General features: G+C 41.4%; 1 protein-coding gene across 2 annotated transcripts in view; it reads left to right on the forward strand.

Moving 5' to 3' along the window:
- Positions 1–19,126, forward strand: part of SLC44A3 (solute carrier family 44 member 3) — a 217,191-nt gene that overhangs the window by 164,728 nt on the left and 33,337 nt on the right. For both annotated transcript variants that reach the window (XM_077452856.1, XM_077452855.1), the window contains exon 13: positions 8,664–8,747. In XM_077452856.1, coding sequence (XP_077308982.1) covers positions 8,664–8,747 — 84 coding nt within the window. The remainder of the gene's footprint in view (positions 1–8,663; positions 8,748–19,126) is intronic.

The raw sequence follows: 19,126 nt of genomic DNA on the forward strand, positions 1-19,126 counted from the left end.
TGGTAAAAATTGCCGAGTTGCGGAGGGTGGGAGTGGCTAATGTGTCTGCCCCCTGCTCTGACTCCCCGACAAGGGCAGGAGGGGTTTTTGCCTGTATATTACGGACAGGCCTCTCCATTGGTTCCCCCTCCCCCCTTGTGGAGGGATGGTGGACGTGCATTCCCTTGCCGGTGGCATCCTCGGACACTTCCGGGCGCGTACCTCGGGCGCGTCCGCTCGTTTGGGCGAGCGTGCGTGATATACACTTCGCGCGCGTCCGTTCGATCGAACGGACGTGCGCGACGTTGTGACGCCACGTTCTTGCGACGGAAGTGACGAAATTTCGGGGCCGGTTTCCGGCCTTCCAGGACGCCGGGGCGGCCACACGAGGCTGATCCTACTCAGGCAGCCAACACGTTTGGATACGCCGACTGATTGGTGGGCGTTTGCACCTGCAGCCAATCTCCAGGCTTTATATACGAACCTTCATTCATAGGAGGTGTATATTCATCCAGGAGGAAAGAAACCTGTATCCGTGGTTAGGTAAGCACTTATTTTCCCTTTGTACTTGACCTATACTTGGTGATATACCGCACCAAAACAAGCCCTTTTTTTTGGCTGTTCAATATGAGGACTGATCCAAACTAATTTACAGATCGGACTTCAGGAAATACGTTGTAGGGGCTGCGCCAGTTACCACTTGTGGTTTGACGCCTAAGTCGCCGTCCCTCATCTTTACCCCCTGGAACAGTCTTCCATTAGGTCCTACAATTCAGGTAATAACCTCACCACCCGCCTGGCTATTCCAATGACGCTAATACACTGGTGCGGTATTTTCCCACACACCACATTCACACACTCTTCTTTTTTTTTTTTTTTTTTTTTCTTTTTCTTTTTCTTTTTTATATGTATATATTACTATGCACTTGACACTCTTATTGATTATGTCCCTTACCACTGTCACCTAGTTTAGCGCATCTTGTTTTTGCACACTCTCACATGCGGTGTCTTTTTGTTTGTTTGTTGTATGACCCGCATATACTATTACTTACTTATGTTTTCACTTTCTCACCATTCCTTTGCGCACTTTTTTATCTCTCTATTTAAGCGCACACTCATACCGCTTCCACACATTCCACTTCCCATTATATTATGGACACACACCTGCACACTCACTCACCCCAGGCCATCTTTTCCCTTTTTCCTTTGTTCCCCTCTTTCTTAGGCTTCTTGGACTCCCAGGCGTGGTGTCTCTTTTCCTCCCCTCCTCTTTCTCTCTATGTCTGGGTTTTAGAAAGCATGTTATGTGGACATTTAGGTAATTGGGGGTGCAAATGTGTATATGTATATGTGCACATGTGCACAACCCTTGGCATACATAACGGGGATATGATACTATTATCCCCATAGTACGTATGCACTTCATGTCTCCAACACGAAATAATCCTTGCTTTCAATTATTTAATTAATTCATTTTGTGCCATTGTTGGGATTTTGCTGCAGGTGTGACCCGCCATATCTTCGGTGTACCCTCACTTGTACCTATCCCCCCGGAGTTTCCCTCTCTGGGGGGCAAGGCAATAGTGTGACCTCCCGTGAGTCACGCCAGTGGGTGTATGACACTGCCTCTTCTTCCGTCTGGCATCTTGGTAATACATACGGACCAAACACCATTCAAGATGTGTAAAGGAAATTGAGATATTGCCTTATGGGAGAACCTTTCTTTTGAAGCACTATAATCCATCCTACCTACCTGGAAGTACATTATTGGGTAAACCATTTTTGAAATTGATATTAGGTAATTCCTAATATGCATAACACCGGATTTATTTATTCAGTGTAATCTTGTTTTTCTTTTAACAGACCACCATCTCTGAAGAAGACCCCCTCTGGGGTCGAAACGCGTTAGCTTTATGCTCTCACTGTTATCTACTCATACAGTGTAACATAGTTGTGTCTGTTATTTTACTTCCATGTGACATTATATGTACTTTACATACATGATTTTGTCTGTTATCCAAGTGTTCAGGTGAAGCTCATGTTTGTTTTTACCAATTATTATTATTAAAATACCTTTTATACTACTTCTATTGGCTTCTATTACTGTCTCTTGCTGCCTAAAAACCCAGCTTGTGGGGGAACTAGTTCTATTTAAAAGAGAAGTATGTTTTTTTTTTCTAATCATACTTACCTCAGTGGATGGAGAATCAGACTGATGCTGCAGCTGTCTCCTGGCATCTCTGCACTGAGAACCGAGCCACCGAACACCGCAGATGGCTCGGGTCTCAATCCTCCCCGAGCAGAGCGATGCTGACTATCAGCATCAGCACTCCTGATCTGCTTCTCCACACTCATTGGAACACTGAGCTGTGGAGGGGTGGGGAGAGGCGGTCTCAGCGGCTCGCTGAGACCGCCATCAATCAAGGCAGCTGGCGGATCCAGACTTGGAAGTCAGGATGACACGCTGCCTTAACTGATGGCAGTGACGTGAGTGGAGAGCGCACTTCAGACCGCTTTCCGCTGAAAATGGGTCACAAAAAAACTAAATTGCACACCTGTGATCCTTAGGAAAAGCCCAGCCTAAAAAGCTTCGGCTGGACTTTTCCTTTAATGAGAATACATTTTGCTCTTAGACCCCTTTCACACTGAGACATTTTTCAGGTGCTTTTGGGCTAAAAATAGCATCTGTAAAGTGCCTGAAAAACGCCCCCCCTGCAGTCTCAGTGTGAAGGCCGGAGGGCTTTCACACTGAGGCGATGCACTGGCAGGACCTTAAAAAAAAAAAAACTCCTACAAGTAGCTTCTTAGGAGCGGTGTATACACTGCTCCTAAACTGCTCCTGCCCATCGAAATGAATGAGCAGTGTGGGCAAAGTGCCGCTGGGTCGTTTTAATGCTTTTTCAGCCGCTAGTACCCCGCTAGCAGCCGAAAAACTCCGCAAAAATGATGGTAAAGCGCCACTAACAATAGCGGCGCTTTACCATCGACACCCGTGTGAATGCAGTCTTCAATATAAAATTTTAATAGTTTTAATCACAAAGGATTACTTACAAATATTGACATTTATACATTTTCTTGGCCTAACTTTAGCATGTTTTATTCCTCTTTTATAGTATCATGCACAGTAGAGATCAGAACAGCCTCAAGCCAGAAATGCCACATGCAGGCTTTTGTTTTCATATTGCACCTAGCCAACATGACACCATTTTTAAGAGAGCACCAGGCTGCACACCAGAAATGCAGAAACATCCAGTGAGTTTAATGAGCAAGCGGTAAGGACAAGCAGTAAGCACAGGCAGCCTCCCACTTGAGACCATATGCAGTTGCCTGTGTGTGCTGCTTGTCTTTACTGCTTGCTCATTAAACTCACTAGATCTTTCCAAGTCGCTTGTGTGCAACCCAGTTATTAATCAGTGTGCAGCACTTGAGGGGAAGGAGCTCCTGGGCTTTCGACACCTAACTTGGCTGGTCTAGCCAAAATGACATCTTTATGAAAACATTTTGTAATTACCTAAGTGTAAAATTAATTTAAATATACTGTACAACGCTTTGATTTATTAACCACTTAAGGACCGCCGTATTGCCATTGTACGTCATCACAATGGCACAGGCAGGCACAAACACGTACATGTACGTGCCTGCCTTCCAGCGGGTGGGGGGTCCGATCGGACCCCCTCCCGCTGGATACGGCGGTCCGGTTCGCTTCAGGAGCGATCCGTGATGAGAGGATGGCCGTTGGTTTCTGGCCACCCCCTCTGGATCGCTCCTGGCCAATGAGAAGCTTCCTCCCACTGTGTATTGTTTACACAGGAAGGAGGAAGTGATGTCATTCTCTTCGGGGCGGTCTTTTTGACCGGACTACGAGGAGAAGACTAAAAGTAAGTGTGCACCAACACTACACTGACATGTAGGTACACACAGGCACACAAACCCCCCCCCCCCGATCGCCCCCCGATCGCCCCCCGATCCCCCAGTCACAGTGTCACTGATTGCATTGATCATTTCTTTACTGATCACTGCATTCAGTGTCAGTTGTAACAGTTAAAACTGTCAGGGCAGTTAGTGTTAGGTCCAGGGTAGCCCCCTATCATCCCCCAATAAAGATTTAACCCCCTGATTGCCCCTAGAGTTAACCCTTTCACCTCCTTTTGCCAGTGTCACTAAGCGATCATTTTTCTGATCGCTGCATTAGTGTCGCTAGGTAGCTAGTTATTTTTTTAGGTTCACCGCCAGGTTTTTATATCGCTAGGTACCCCGATATACTACCCAATAATGGTTTTAACCCCCTGATTGCCCCTAGTTAACCCTTTCACCCCCCTTTTGCCAGTGTCACTAAGCGATCATTTTTCTGATCGCTGCATTAGTGTCGCTAGGTAGCTAGTTATTTTTTTAGGTTCACCGCCAGGTTTTTATAGCGCTAGGTACCCCGATATACTACCTAATAATGGTTTTAACCTCCTGATTGCCCCTAGTTAACCCTTTCACCCCCTTTTGCCAGTGTCACTAAGCGATCATTTTTCTGATCGCTGCATTAGTGTCGCTAGGTAGCTAGTTATTTTTTTTAGGTTCACTGCCAGGTTTTTATAGCGCTAGGTACCCCGATATACTACCCAATAATAGTTTTAACCCCCTGATTGCCCCTAGTTAACCCTTTCACCCCTTTTGCCAGTGTCACTAAGCGATCATTTTTCTGATTGCTGCATTAGTGTCGCTAGTGTTGCTATGTAGCTAGTTATTTTTTTAGGTTCACCGCCAGGTTTTTATAGCGTTAGGTACCCCCATATAATACCCAATAATGGTTTTAACCCCCTGATTGCCCCTAGTTAACCCTTTCACCAGCGATCACCGTATAAGTGTCACTGGTGACGCTGGTTAGCCAGTTAGTTATTTAGGTTCCCCGTCGCTATTTAGGTAGCTAGTTATTTAGGTTCACTGCCAGGTTTTTATATAGTGCCAGGGACCCCCATATACTACCTAATAAAAATTTGAACCCCCTGATTGCCCCTAGTTAACCCTTTCACCACTGATCACCGTATAAGTGTTACAGGTGACTCTGATTAGTTTGCTTTTTATAGCATCAGGACACCCACCATTTATTACCCAATAAAGGTTTAACCCCCTGATCACCCGGCGGGTGATATCAATTAGGTTTTAGGGTCAGGGTCTGCGTCGCCCCAGGCAGCGCTAGGTTAGTGCCAGTACCGCTAACACCCACACGCAAAGCAGAAACCTCCCGTAGTGGTATAGAATCTGAACAGATCAATATCTGATCAGATCTATACTAGCGTCCCCAGCAGTTCAGGGTTCCAAAAAAATGCATTGTTAGCGGGATCAGCCCAGATACCTGCTAGCACCTGCGTTTTTGCCCCTCTGCCCAGCCCACCCAAGTGCAGTATCGATCGATCACTGTCACTTACAAAACACTAAACACATAACTGCAGCGATCGCAGAGTCAGGCCTGATCCCTGCGATCGCTAACAGTTTTTTTGGTAGCATTTTTATATTTAAATCCGGAAGGCAGTGCTTGGTTTTCGGGGTCCCGTACGTGGCTAGGCTCCCAAAAAGTCCCCCACATGTGGTATCCCCGTACTCAGGAGAAACAGCAGAATTTATTTTGGGGTGTAATTTGACTTATGCCCATAGCATGTGTGAGCAATATATCATTTACTGACAACTTTGTGCAAAAAAAAAAAAGTTTGTAATATTCCCGCAACTTGTGACAAAATATAAAATATTCCATGGACTCAACATGCCTCTCAGTAAATAGCTTGGGGTGTCTACTTTCCAAAATGGGGTCATTTTGGGGGGTTTTGTGCTATTTTTGCATTTTATGGCCTTCGAAATGTGATAGTTAGTGAGGAGTGAAATCAAAAATATGCACCCTTAGAAATCCTGAAGGTGGTGATTGGTTTTCGGGGTGCCGTGCCTGACTAGACTCCCAAAAAGTCCCACACATGTGGTATCCCCGTACTCAGGAGAAGCAGCAGAATATATTTTGGGGTGCAATTCCACATATAACCATGGCATGTGTGAGCAATATATCATTTAGTGACAACTTTTTGTAAAAAAAAAAAAATTTTTTATTTTTTGTCATTATTCAATCCCTTGGGACAAAAAAAAAATATTCAATGGTCTCAACATGGCCCTCAGCAAATAGCTTGGGGTGTCTACTTTCCAAAATGGGGTCATTTGGGGGGGTTTTGTGCCATCTTGGCATTTTATGGCCTTCAAAACTGTGATAGGTAGTGAGGAGTAAAATAAAAAATGTATGCCCTTAGAAATCCTGAAGGCGGTGCTTGGATTTCGGGGTCCCATACGCAGCTAGGCTCCCAAAAAGTCCCACACATGTGGTATCCCTGTACTCAGGAGAAGCAGCAGAATGTATTTTGGGGTGTCATTTCACATATGCCCATAGCATGTGTGAGCAATATATAATTTAGTGACAACTTTGTGCAAAAAAAAAAGTTTGTAATATTCCCGCAACTTGTGGCAAAATATAAAATATTCCATGGACTCAATATGCCTCTCAGTAAATATCTTGGGGTGTCTACTTTCCAAAATGGGGTCATTTTGGGGGGTTTTGTGCTATTTTGGCATTTTATGGCCTTCGAAACTGTGATAGGTAGTGAGGAGTGAAATCAAAAATTTGCACCCTTAGAAATCCTGAAGGTGGTGATTGGTTTTCGGGGTGCCGTGCGCGACTAGACTCCCAAAAAGTCCCACACATGTGGTATCCCCATACTCGGGAGAAGTAGCGCAATATATTTTGGGGTGCAATTCCACATATAACCATGGCATGTGTGAGCAATATATCATTTAGTGACAACTTTTTGTAAAATTTTTTTTTTTTTTGTCATTATTCAATCCCTTAGGACAAAAAAAAATTAAATATTCAATGGGCTCAACATACCCATCAGCAATTTCCTTGGGTGTCTACTTTCCAAAATGGGGTCATTTGGGGGGGGGGGGGGGTTTGTACTGCCCTGCCATTTTAGCACCTCAAGAAATGAGATAGGCAGTCATAAATTAAAAGCTGTGTAAATTCCAGAAAATGTACTCTAGTTTGTAGACGCTATAACTTTTGCGCAAACCAAAAAATATACGCTTATTGACATTTTCTTTACTAAAGACATGTGGCTGAATAAATTTTGCCCTCAATGTATGACTAAAATTTAGTTTATTCGATTTTTCTTATAACAAAAAGAAGAAAATATCTTTTTTTTTTCAAAATTTTCACTCTTTTTCCATTTATATCGCAAAAAAATAAAAATTGCAGAGGCAATCAAATACCATCAAAAGAAAGCTCTATTTGTGGGAAGAAAAGGACGCACATTTCGTTTGGGTGCAATATTGCATGACCGCGCAATTACCAGTTAAAGCAGCTCAGTGCGAAATTGGAAAAAGATCTCTGGTCCTTAAGGTGTTTATTGGTCCGGGGCTGTAGTGGTTAAAAATGGTACAACTAAATGTAATGCAACAGTGTATGTCGTATAGTTTAGGCTTCAAGTTTTACTATAGTAATGCAGCATGAGCGGGGTTAATTGGAGCAGGGAGTACCTCAAACATCTGGAGACTCGGACTACTGTTCATTGTGTTGAGGTGCATACTGGCTTTCCAGCATGTTGCTAGCACAGGGTATTTTAACCTAGCTGCAGAAAATAATAAGTAAAACAATTAAGTTCTGCAGTCATATCGGTTCTATTTTGCAGTGTCTGTGGGGAGGATTGCAGTCTGTTGTTGCAGGATTTTGATGTTTTGCAGTCTCCCTCTCATGCTTTAGAATAAGGTAGGTGGACAAGGCTACAGCGATAGGGAGAGACTTGGCTGGAACGTGGATTTCATATTCACTGTGTACTTTTTAAAGTCATTCAGGATCAAACAGAATAAAACATCAGCTATTTACCTAGCAAGGCACCAGGGTGTGTACATGAGATGTAGAAATGGAAAATAGAGATACTCGGCAGGCAGGCAGTGTCCCTGCATCAATATGGCTAAGGGATGTATTTATTTAAAAAAATAAAAAAATGGCAGCTTTTCATCCATCTAAACTTTGTTTAAATTCATTCTGTGCAAAAGGGCAAAATCAAATGTTCTGAGGCTTAATTTCTTCAGATCAAATGTGTGAATGCAGAAAATACCACATTCTGCCCACTAGATGGAAACGAGGAGCATACTCCTTATGCATACCTATACATATTTCCGATCTGCAGAGAATATAGCCTGAGAACATTTGACTTTGCCTTATTTGTTCAGATATATTCTCATGCAGTTTTATTGGACAACAGTTATGCATTTTCTTCATAAATACATCCCTATTTGTTCTTTAGCAGAGAAAATGTTAGTACATAATTTGTGATCTGCTTTTGAATGAAGGGACAGCACTATTATTGAATTTCTGGTTTAATAGATGGCAATGCTATTTCCTGTTTGGCGAGACCACAGAGGTTATTGCTCTGCAGATTCTCGCAGCTGTCGAACCAGTTGTTTTCCTTCCAAAGAAGCATGTTCTGCTTGGTGGGAAAGTCATTCACTTCATTATCTCTACTTTCAAAACAGTTCCACCATGGCAGGAAAAGGGTGTGAAAAAAATGCCCCTGCTAGTATTTGTCATTAAGACTTTTGTGTCTTTTGTAACGTGCTGTGCTGAATGATGCAAATAAATGTTGCTTTCTATTTGTTTCCAGGACAATGCATGCACCAGGTGTACGTCAAAGTGCTGCTTTGGCTGCTTTTGGATCTATGAAAAATGGCTGAAGTGCTTGAATCAGGTAACGTACTTGCTGTCTGTCTTCATCCCAGAAAACCTGATATCTCATTTAAAGAGAAAATTAATCCTTACAAAAATGTGTACAGAATAATGTAGGAGGGGTTGAAAAAGAGTTGTCAAATTATGCACATTGTGGTTAACCAACTTGTGTATACCCCTTTATTATTATTATCATTATTTCACACGATCAGAAGAAAAGACGATTACACACAACTGACCATAAACCATAAAAAAGGAACATAAAAAACAATGTAAGTAATGTTTGTGCAAGGACAGCAACATCACCAGGCCATTTTTCACTGCTGTGATAGTTTGGCTGACAATTACTTGCTCATGCAGTACTGTACCCAAACCAACTTTATATAATTTTTAAGACTGAGTTTTCTTTTGGTGGTATTTCATAATTACTAAAATTTGTTTATTGTTTATTACTATAAAAAGGACAAAACCAAACATTTTGAAAAAAATAAAAACTTGTTTCCTTTACTTTATAAAATCAAAGCAAATAAAAATTCAAGGACAAGCCCCAAAATGACCCTTTTTCAAAGGTAGACACCCCAAGGTGGTCTGATTTAAGCCACACTTTTTTTGCTAATAGAGAAACATGCTTGTATTGAGGGGGTTAAAACACAGAGCTTGGTTAATGGTCTACTAGATACAATAATGTATGGGTCATACCCATAGGGAGGAGGAGGTGGTGGTGAAGGGGTTAATGTACAGGTTGCATAAAGCAGGAGAATGGAGATAAGGAGGTTAATGTGCAAGATGAGAGAATAATAAACTGGCCATAAAGAAAGATTGGAGATCAGTTGTGCAGAATGGAAGGGGGTGAAAGGGTTAAAAAAAATACAATTCAGTAATCAAATAAAATCCCTTGCATTGATCTTCTGCTGATCCATTCATTCATAAAATGTAATTGATTAAATACTTCCTCCATTGTAAATATATCCTCCAGTAAACATATCCACCTGCTTGGTCAAATCTCTGTTTGTTGTAGTGCCGGTCCCTATACATCTTGAAAAGGTGTCACTTTCACAGCATAAGACCCCTTTCACACTGAGCTGCCTAGGGCACCAGCGGTAAAGCATGCTGGGTGCAGGCACAGTGCATGTGATGTCAATAAAATCCTCAACAGAAAATAAACATACGTCTGTTTTTTTATTTTAAATGGATGTAAAGTTCTAAAGTCCCCCCAAAACAGGTAATATATTGCAGCTTACCAGTCCTTCAATGTAGTGGCTGCATTTGTTTTCATTTTTCAGGCTAAGAATCTTTACAGCAATTACAGAAAAGACCTGTTGATTTTGGCAGAAATACAAAGTGGTGATTATGAAAACTGGAGCAGCTGAGCATGGCAACCAGTCAGCTTGTTCTGTTATGCTTTGAAAATGAAAGATAGAAGCTGATGCACATCTGCCCAAAAATTTGGCAGCTCCAGTTTTGATGAATTCCATTCAGTGTCACTGGAACTGGCAGCAGAAACAAAGTTATTGTTTGTGTAAACTACTAAATCTATCAGCCCATATGTAATAGCGATGAACAAAGATATGTTTGAAGTCCAGCCCAAGTTACAGCCATGGCTCCCTTTATAGATACAGTGGAGGAGTGAGTGTCGCCATCCAGGGACACGAAGAGTTATTTGCAAGATTAACATGTAAAAATAACAATAAAAACCTCAACCATTTAACACTGACAGGGGCACTTACAATGGCCAGCTTTTATTCATGTACAGTATATAAAACCTTTATCCCAAAATGAAAAAAAACTGATGTACCTGCTTATGAAGTGTTACAGTGGTTGAAAACCCTCACATATACCCAGCAAAGTGACTGGCCTTAGGTGACAGAGATGAAACTAAGCCTCCCACATAAGTTGTATTTGTTTATCTGCTGCCAACTCTTCTCTGTATCCATTCAAAGTTCTGAATTTTTAAAGCTGGTGTAAAAATTCAGAAAAAAGAGGATTGAGAGCTGATGTTACACTCTGGAAAGCTCTGAGAGCTGATTGGAGGGAAGAGACACACCCCCTTCACACAGCTCACAGGAACAGAGCTGAGACCGTCAATCTGCTGGAGGTCCCTCCCCTGTCACCATTTTTCTCTTGGTGTCAGGAAAACTTGTCAGAAGTGAATTCACATTGATAGCAGAGGAACAAAGCAGCAGAAAGAAATGACACTTAGTGCTCCTAATAGAGACAAGTACATACTATAGAGGGATATGCTTTGCTCAGATTTCATGTCTGAAGTTTACAACCACTTTAAGTGGCGTTCAGCTTCAATTTGTTAGTCTAATTCAACCCTCTCTCCCCAGACTGGCAATGCTGCTGTCCAAAGGTGTCTCCGTTGCTCCTTCTTCCAGCGTAGAGACATCCTAAGACAGTAAGGCTCGGCTCACACTGGGGGGGGGGGGGGGGGGGGCTTCAAAGTCACCCGGCTCTGAAGCCGCCCCATACAGTGCGACTTCTGCATGGCTTGCAAACTACTTCTGTAATAGAAGTCGATGCAAGCGATTCTGAAAGTCGCCCCCCAAGTAGTACAGAAACCTTTTTCTAAGGCAGAGCGACTTAAGTTGCTCCAATTAGAACAGTTCCATTGCACTGAATGTGTGACTAGTCACCTGACAAGTCACCCCAGTGTGAACTGAGCCTAAGTGTGCTATAGACTGGATCATCAGGGGAAAGTGAAATAAAAAACAAAAACGAGTGCAGCTGTCACATTTAAGGACTGGTAAGATGCAATATATTACAATATAACTGACCTGCTTACAATCATGGTGGTGGTATTACCGGGCACCTGTGAGTGTCATATTCACGTATGGCCTGCCAAATAACGAGTTTACTTTGGAAAATCTGCTTTGCCAGCTTGAGCTGGAAGCCGTGTATGGTTTTGCTGATTTGAGATGTTTTGCAGTGTCTTGCTGATCACTGGAGTGGAGTAATTTTCTGTCATTAGGTTTTGGTGGAAATATTATGACAAATGTCGTTATCAAAGTGAGAGTTGACTTTCTGGAGCTAATAAGCAGAGTAAATATTTCATGCTGTGAGCGTGTATGAAAAACATAAGTGCAGTCCTGTTGGCTCAGCATGGGTGAACATTTAGCATGACCCATGTTCAGCTTTCTGTATTAGCTAAATGGACCATGTTATTCAAGGCCTTGTGCACACAGCTTTTTGTTATGACTGTTCTAAAGGCGGAAAACCTGCACCCTGAACTGTGTGTTTAAAATGTGGCTACTGTTCAAAACAGCCATAAAGGGCTTACATCTACTGTACCTGTGTTGTATTGAATTGTATCGCTTCTATAGGTAGAACAGGTGCAGTGGCAAAAAAAAGTATGTGAACCCCTTGGACTGACTGGTTTTCTGCAGTAATTTGCCATAAAATGTGATCTGATCCTCATCTAATAAAAAAGGGACACCCAGCAAAAAATGTCTCCAGTAAAATATACAGCCAAAAAAGTACAAGAAAAACATCTATACAAAGACCACTAATACTCTCATTGGTATCCCAAACCCAACGCGTTTCCAGTTTCTGTTGTTACAGAACTTTCATCAGGGGTAGAGAGCAGGAAATAGCAATATCGTGGTAATTCTTAACAGCACCGCTTCTCCATATATGTAAGGTGGGAACGCTTGAAGGTGCCAAGATCGTTTAACCACAATTGTCTGGGTGTCCCTTTTTTATCGTCTTGTTCTATATAAATAAAAAATATATGTTTTATCTGCACTATTGGTGATGTTGGTGGTCTATCAAAGTCCCATCAAGGGGGTTTCCTTTTTGAATTAGATATAGGGATGGGACCACCACACCACTGTTTTTGACACAGCGAAAGTCCTTTCTTTTTTGTGATCCTCATCTAAGTTACAACAATTGACAGACACAATGTTCATTAGCTGATAACACAATTTTAATTTCTTGTGTCTTTATTGAACACACCCATTAACCATTCACAGTGCTGGAGTAAACATTTGGTGAAGCCTTGGAGTTTATATCTGGTCAAACCTTCTTTGTCAGCAGTGTTTATAGTGCAAAAAAAAAAAATGCAGTATTGATCAAATGCCACCAAAAGAAAGCGCTATTTGTGGGGAAAAAAGAACATACATTTTATTTGGGTACAGTGTCGCGCAATTGTCGGTTGAAGTAACGCAGTGCCATTAAGCAAAAAATGGCCTGGTCATGAAGTGGGGTAAATCTTCCAGAGGTCAAGTGGTTAAAGCAACTTTTGGTAGTTCTGGATCAGACCTGCAAAACGTTCAGGAGGAATTTGTTTTTACCATTCCTCTGTACAAAACTGCTTCAGCTCAGACACATCAGATGACAAGGGAGCTAGAGAGCAGGAGATCATGGAAGGAATGATTTGGTTCGAATTTTGAGGTTGAAGATATAGCTGAGGGCAGAGTTGTGAATGGCTTTTTTAAGTTGTTAGTATTTTGAATATTATTTGTTGGGTGAGTGGAAGGCAGTGTAGAGATTGGCAGAGAGGGATGTAAGACATTGAACATTTGGTAAGATGGATGAGTGTGGCTGCATTATTCATGATGGCCTGAAGGGGGGATAGGATAGCCTATGTAAAGGTAATACAATGAAGATGATGTTGCAATGGTTGTGGAGAGAGATAACTAGGGAGCGAGTTAGAAGCCTTGTGGTTTCATTAGTTAAGCAGGGGCATATTTTGGAGATGTTGCATAAGTTGAGGTAGCAAGTTTTGGTCGTTGGATGTGGGGCCGAAAGGAGATTTCAAGACCAAGGTTACACCCAGCACCCTGGCATGCAGGGACGGTTTTATTTTTGTGTCAATCTTGACAGAGAAGTCAGGAGTGGCATGTGGGGGAGAAATAATATGAGCTTGGTTTTGAATAGATTGAGTTTGAGGAAGTGGTGTCACATCCAGACTGAGTGAGCTGAGGGGTAGAGAGATTTGAATGTCCTAAGCATAGGAATAGTATTGAAAGCCATGGGAGGCTGACCCAGGAAGGAGATGTAGATTGAGAATAGAGTTCCAAGAACAGACCTTTGGGGGAATCTCAAGGAAAAAAGGAACAGGCAAGGAGGAGGTAGAATTGTAAGTGACACTGATGGGGTCGTTGGATAGGGAGGATGAGAACCAATGAAGAGTACAGTCAAGGAGACTAAAGGAAGTTTTTTTTTTTTTTTTTTTTTTTTTGAGGAGTGGTGACCAACTGTATCAAAGGCAACAGAGAGGTCCAAGAGTAGGCGTACAGAATAGTGACCACTGGTTTTAGTAAATAGTTTGTGAGTTTTAAGAGAGCAGTTTCTGTGGAGTGTCGAGAGTGAAATCCAGACTTTATAGGGTCAAGTAGGTTATTCTCAGTCGGTTGTAGACCAAAAAGTTTGAAGGTAAAGGGGAGCAAGGAGATGGGTCATAGGTTGTTAAGGTTGGTGGGATTCAACAAGGGCTTTTTAAGTATGGGGGTGAATAGTGCATGTTTTAGAGAGTTGGGGGAAGATGCCAGGGAGGAGAGAGAGAGATTGAAGATGTGAGATAGAGAGTGTTGGTTAGAGCTAGAAAGTGACCGTGGTATTTGTGAGGGAATGCGGTCTAGGGGCCAGGTGGTTAAGTGAGCATTAGAAAAATATTTAGCTACCTCGTCTATAATGGTGGGGTTAAATGAGGGAAGTATTGAGTGTACCTGTGGACATGGAGTGTTAAGTATAGGAGATATACAGTATGTAGAGAGGAGAGCTCATCATGCTTGTGTATATATCCAAAAAATTTATAAGCGATCACATAACCTGATCTACTGATCTGTGCAGTCTGCTGTCTGTGTTCCCACTTTGGGAAATTACCCTTCTTTTTGCTACCTGTCCTGCTGACACCTTGGGGCTCATTTAAAAAGCAGGGGTATGGCCACTCTGTGGCAATAAAAAATGCACATATATAAAGCACAGCAAGTCCTGAAGCTGGTGGAGCACAGCCGAACTGAATGAAAGGCAGGTTGGCAGCCTGACCATGTGACTGGTCAAAGTCACATGGCTGGCTCCAGTTAGCGCGCTCCTTCTGCACTGTTAATCATAGAGATTCAAGGCTCTGACAGTTATTCAGCCTTCAGTATATTTTTTGAATGGACCCTAACCCTACTCCCTACAAAACAAAAAATAAAGCCATTTTTAAACTAGATTCCTCCTTGTAATGTATTCTTTTGGCATTGGCGTTAAAGCAAGGAGAGTTTTTTTATTTTTTTTTATTCTCTCTTTAGGATTTGAAATAAAGGAGAGGGGAGTTTTCATTATTTTGTCTGGCAGTAAAATCATTCTTTTCATTACGGGAAGTAAAGCTTCCCAGATTTGTTTCACAGTATAAAATAAATTGCCTAATATTCTTTGTACGTAGTGATGAGGAAATGGAAGATTTCGCAGAGTAGAATTACTCGCATTTCATGACAATTTACTGATATCCTTGTAATAGATGAACTGAAAAATCCTATTTAGTAACACTTTATTGGTGTTTGCTAATAGTAAATAGACACAACAGGACCTAAATCCACTAGATTTTAGTTAGGGGTATCAGAGTAAAGGGGGCTGAATGGAAATGCTCATCACACTTTTCAGATATTTATTTTGTAAAAAAAAGTTGAAAACTATTTATCATTTTCCTTCCACTTCACAGTTATATGTCACTTTGTGTTGGTCTATCACATAAAATCCCAATAAAATACATTCACCTTTTTGGTGTAACATGACAAAATGTGTAAAATTTCAAGGGGTGTGAATACTTTTTCAAGGCACTGTATATACAGTAGGTGAAAATGTATCCAATGTACTGACTGCCTCTCATTTTTTGAGGTCCTAAAATATCAGGACAGTACAAATACCCCATAAAAGATACATTTTTGGAAAAGTAGAGTCCAAGGTATTAAGGGGCATGGTGAGTTTTATTTTTTGAAGGTGTAATGTTTTTTTCACATTTTTTTGGAAAATTAAGAAATTAAATAAAAACGTTTTATTTCACAAAAGATGCAATTTTAACTAATTATTTATCACACACAGCATTGGCATAGTTAGAATTACACCCCAAAACACATTTTGCTACTAAGTAAGGGGATACCACAAGTGAGACTTTTTCACAACTTAAATACAGTGAGGGGGAGAAAGTATTTGATCCCCACTGACAAAGAAATGATCAGTCTATAATTTTAATGGTAGGTTTATTTGTGAGAGAGTGAGAGACAGAATAACAACAAAAAAAATCCAGAAACATGCATTTTAATGAGTGAAATAAGTATCAATCGGTAAGATTTCTGGATTCCAGGTGTCTTTTATACAGGTAACGAGCTGAGATTAGGAGCACTCTCTTAAAGTGCTCTTAATCTCAGCTTGTTACCTGTATAAAGACACCTGTCCACAGAAGCCATCACTTAAAAATGTAATATGGGTACAGTGTTACATGACTGAGTAATTGTCATTCAAAATGTGAGCACTGGAAGCTGAACATTTTACATGATCATCATACTGTACTACCCTGGGGGGGGGGGGAGTCATCAATGATTTTTTTTTTTTTTTTTTTTTTTTTACACTCTGCTTATACAGTGATCATCACTGTAATAAGCAATCAGTAACCCTGTTCAAAGGTTTCATTTGCAAAGCCTTTGTTTTCTGCTGTGATTCTGTGGTTGGTCACAGCTATCACATGGTACAGGGCTGCTGTGATAGGCCCTGGTACCATGTGATCACTGTGACCAATCAGAGATCACTCAATAGTAAGCTAGGCATCATGAATGACCGCCTTGTTTACTACTGTAACTGTGATCGATACTATGATTGGTGATCCACTGTGTCAGGTAAACACGGCAGTCACAGATCATGCTGCTTGCCCCACAAAAAACAAGCGGCTGCATAGCCAATATCTCAGACTTCGGGCAGGTAAGACACTAGTGGGGGAAGGGGGGGGGGGTATTGTTGCCAATAAGTGTAACCAAAATAAAAGTACAGTTACATTTTAAATGAAATATTTGAAGAACTGCAAATGTACCCAGCCAGATGGTTATTTTTTCCTCAAACTCACCAGTGTCAAAAGGGATGTCCATCCCACATTCCTGATGCCCAATAAACTCCCCCCCCAATGGGTGAGTTGAACTTTGTAGCGTCAAAATTACCAAATTTAATGTCTCTATTTAATGGGCCTCCTTTCTTTGGAGTGTTCAAGAACCATGCAAATCGCAGATAAGAAGCCACACATGGTCTGTACTGCATACTGTATATCCCGAGCATGTGTACGAGGCCTTTTACTGAAATCATAGTCCCTGTTTACATTTTTAGGTGTCTTCATTTAATACCAATAACCATAATGTGCTAAATTAGTTATCTGCCTTGCCCCATTGCCACAAATCATATTCAAGCTTAAATTCTCTTAAAACTCTATAATTTGAGAACCTACCCAAACTATCCATCAGGCAGACCCTTGCACTACATACTTGTTGGTAGATATAAAGTACAGCAATGGTAAACTTTGACTATATAGAAAGTGGTGATGTTGATCATAGCAACCAACCAGTGCAAAGTTGGGGATCAAAACAAATAACTGATTTATATGTTGTTGTTGTTTTTTTTTGTTTTTAACATTTTTGTTTTTGTTTCCATGTATAAATGCTTTTGTTGAATGTAAAGGGATCATCCAAATGTTACCTTCACCCATGTAGCTTAACCAGGAGTATAGCTAGCCATGTCAAATGATCCTGATCAGTCATTGGTTGTTTTTCAAGTTTGCATTGCCATGGTCCCCATTTTCTTGGTGTGACTCATATTGTTACAGCAAGTCTTTAAACTGTGCACTGAATTCATCCGTCACACAAAGGCATGATTATTCCAGGCCAGCAAGCTGTGTCCAAAAAAGAAAAAGCTATGCAGGGAAAAGCATGGCTCTGCGCCTCAGCATTTCCTAAACTTCTGACATTTAATCGCTGGTAATGTCAGGCACACAATGGTGTCTTGCTAAACTGTAATTCTGTTCAGTGCGTGCAAATAATGAGCGGGTTTAAGAAAGAAGAGTGGAATGCTGCTGAACTCTGTGATCAATACTTGGCAGTGTTATGTGTTTTGCCCTTCTTGTACATCAGAAGTTGCTCATTACTTCTGACAGGCGTGAAGAGTACTTTATAGTACATTGAAAACAGAAGTAAATATGCTGTAGAGATTTTTTCATTGTTAGGCCTCTGGATTACATGAGATGAGTCATTGAAAATTTACTGGAAGACAATGATTTTACAGTATCCACACTTGATTATTATAATGCCCTTGCATTGTACTTGCCATCTGTAGGGGCTCTATTTATACAAAAAATTCAGTGTGCAAATGGCTCAGCCATCACCAGCAATCCCTGTTATGTGTCCAGTATGTGTATTTCCTATGACCATCCGCTCCGTATAGTGGCCATAATGTATTTTCCAGAAATACCTCAGTCAAGAAAATATTGCTTTATGACCACTAGATGGCGATGACACTCATAGTAAATACACATATTAGACACATTACAGGGATTATTTAACCACTTCCCGACCAGCGCACGCCGATGTACGTCGGCAGAATGGCACGGGCAGGCATATTGGCGTACAGGTACGTCCAATCTTCAATGCCGCCCTGCCATCGCTCGCGTGCCGCCGGCGGCGCGCTCGCGTGCCGGTCGGGACCCCCGTGAGTCCGGTCGCGGGTCCCGCGGACTCGATCGCCGCGGGCATACCCGCGATCGTCTCACGGGACGGCTGAATGGAGGAAATGCCGTGTAAACAGCATTTCTCCATTCTGCCTAGCAACTAGTGACGCTGATCTCTGCTCCATGTGATTGGAGCAGAGATCAGTGTTCACTAAATGAAAGCCCAACCCCCCCCCCCCCCCACAGTTAGTAACACACCCCTAGGAACACTTAACCCCTACACTGCCACCCACTGGTTAACCCTTTCACTGCCAGTGTCATTTACACAGGAATCACTGCATTTATATAGCAGTGATTACTGTATAAATGACAATGGTCCCAAAAATGTGTCAAAAATGTCCTATGTGTCCCCCACAATGTTGCAGTCACAATAAAAATCGCTGATTGCCGCCATTACTAGTAAAAAAAAAATAATAAAAAATTATTAATAAAAATGCTATAAAACTATCCCTATTTTGTAAACGTCTATAACTTTTGCGCAAACCAATCAATAACCGCATATTGCGTTTTTTTTTTTTTTTTTACCAAAAATATGTAGAAGAATACGTATTGGCCTAAACTGAGCGAAAAAAAATTTTATATATATTTTTGGGGGATATTTATTATAACAAAAAGTAAAAAATGAGTTTTTTTCAAAATTGTCGCGCTATTTTTGTTCATAGCGCAAAAAAATAAAAACCGCAGGGGTGATCAAATACCACCAAAAGAAAGCTCTA

This window comes from Lithobates pipiens, unplaced genomic scaffold (genome assembly GCF_037356315.1).
Source record: "Lithobates pipiens isolate NorthernLeopardFrog02 unplaced genomic scaffold, aLitPip1_a1.2 Scaffold_23, whole genome shotgun sequence".
NCBI lineage: Eukaryota > Metazoa > Chordata > Amphibia > Anura > Ranidae > Lithobates > Lithobates pipiens.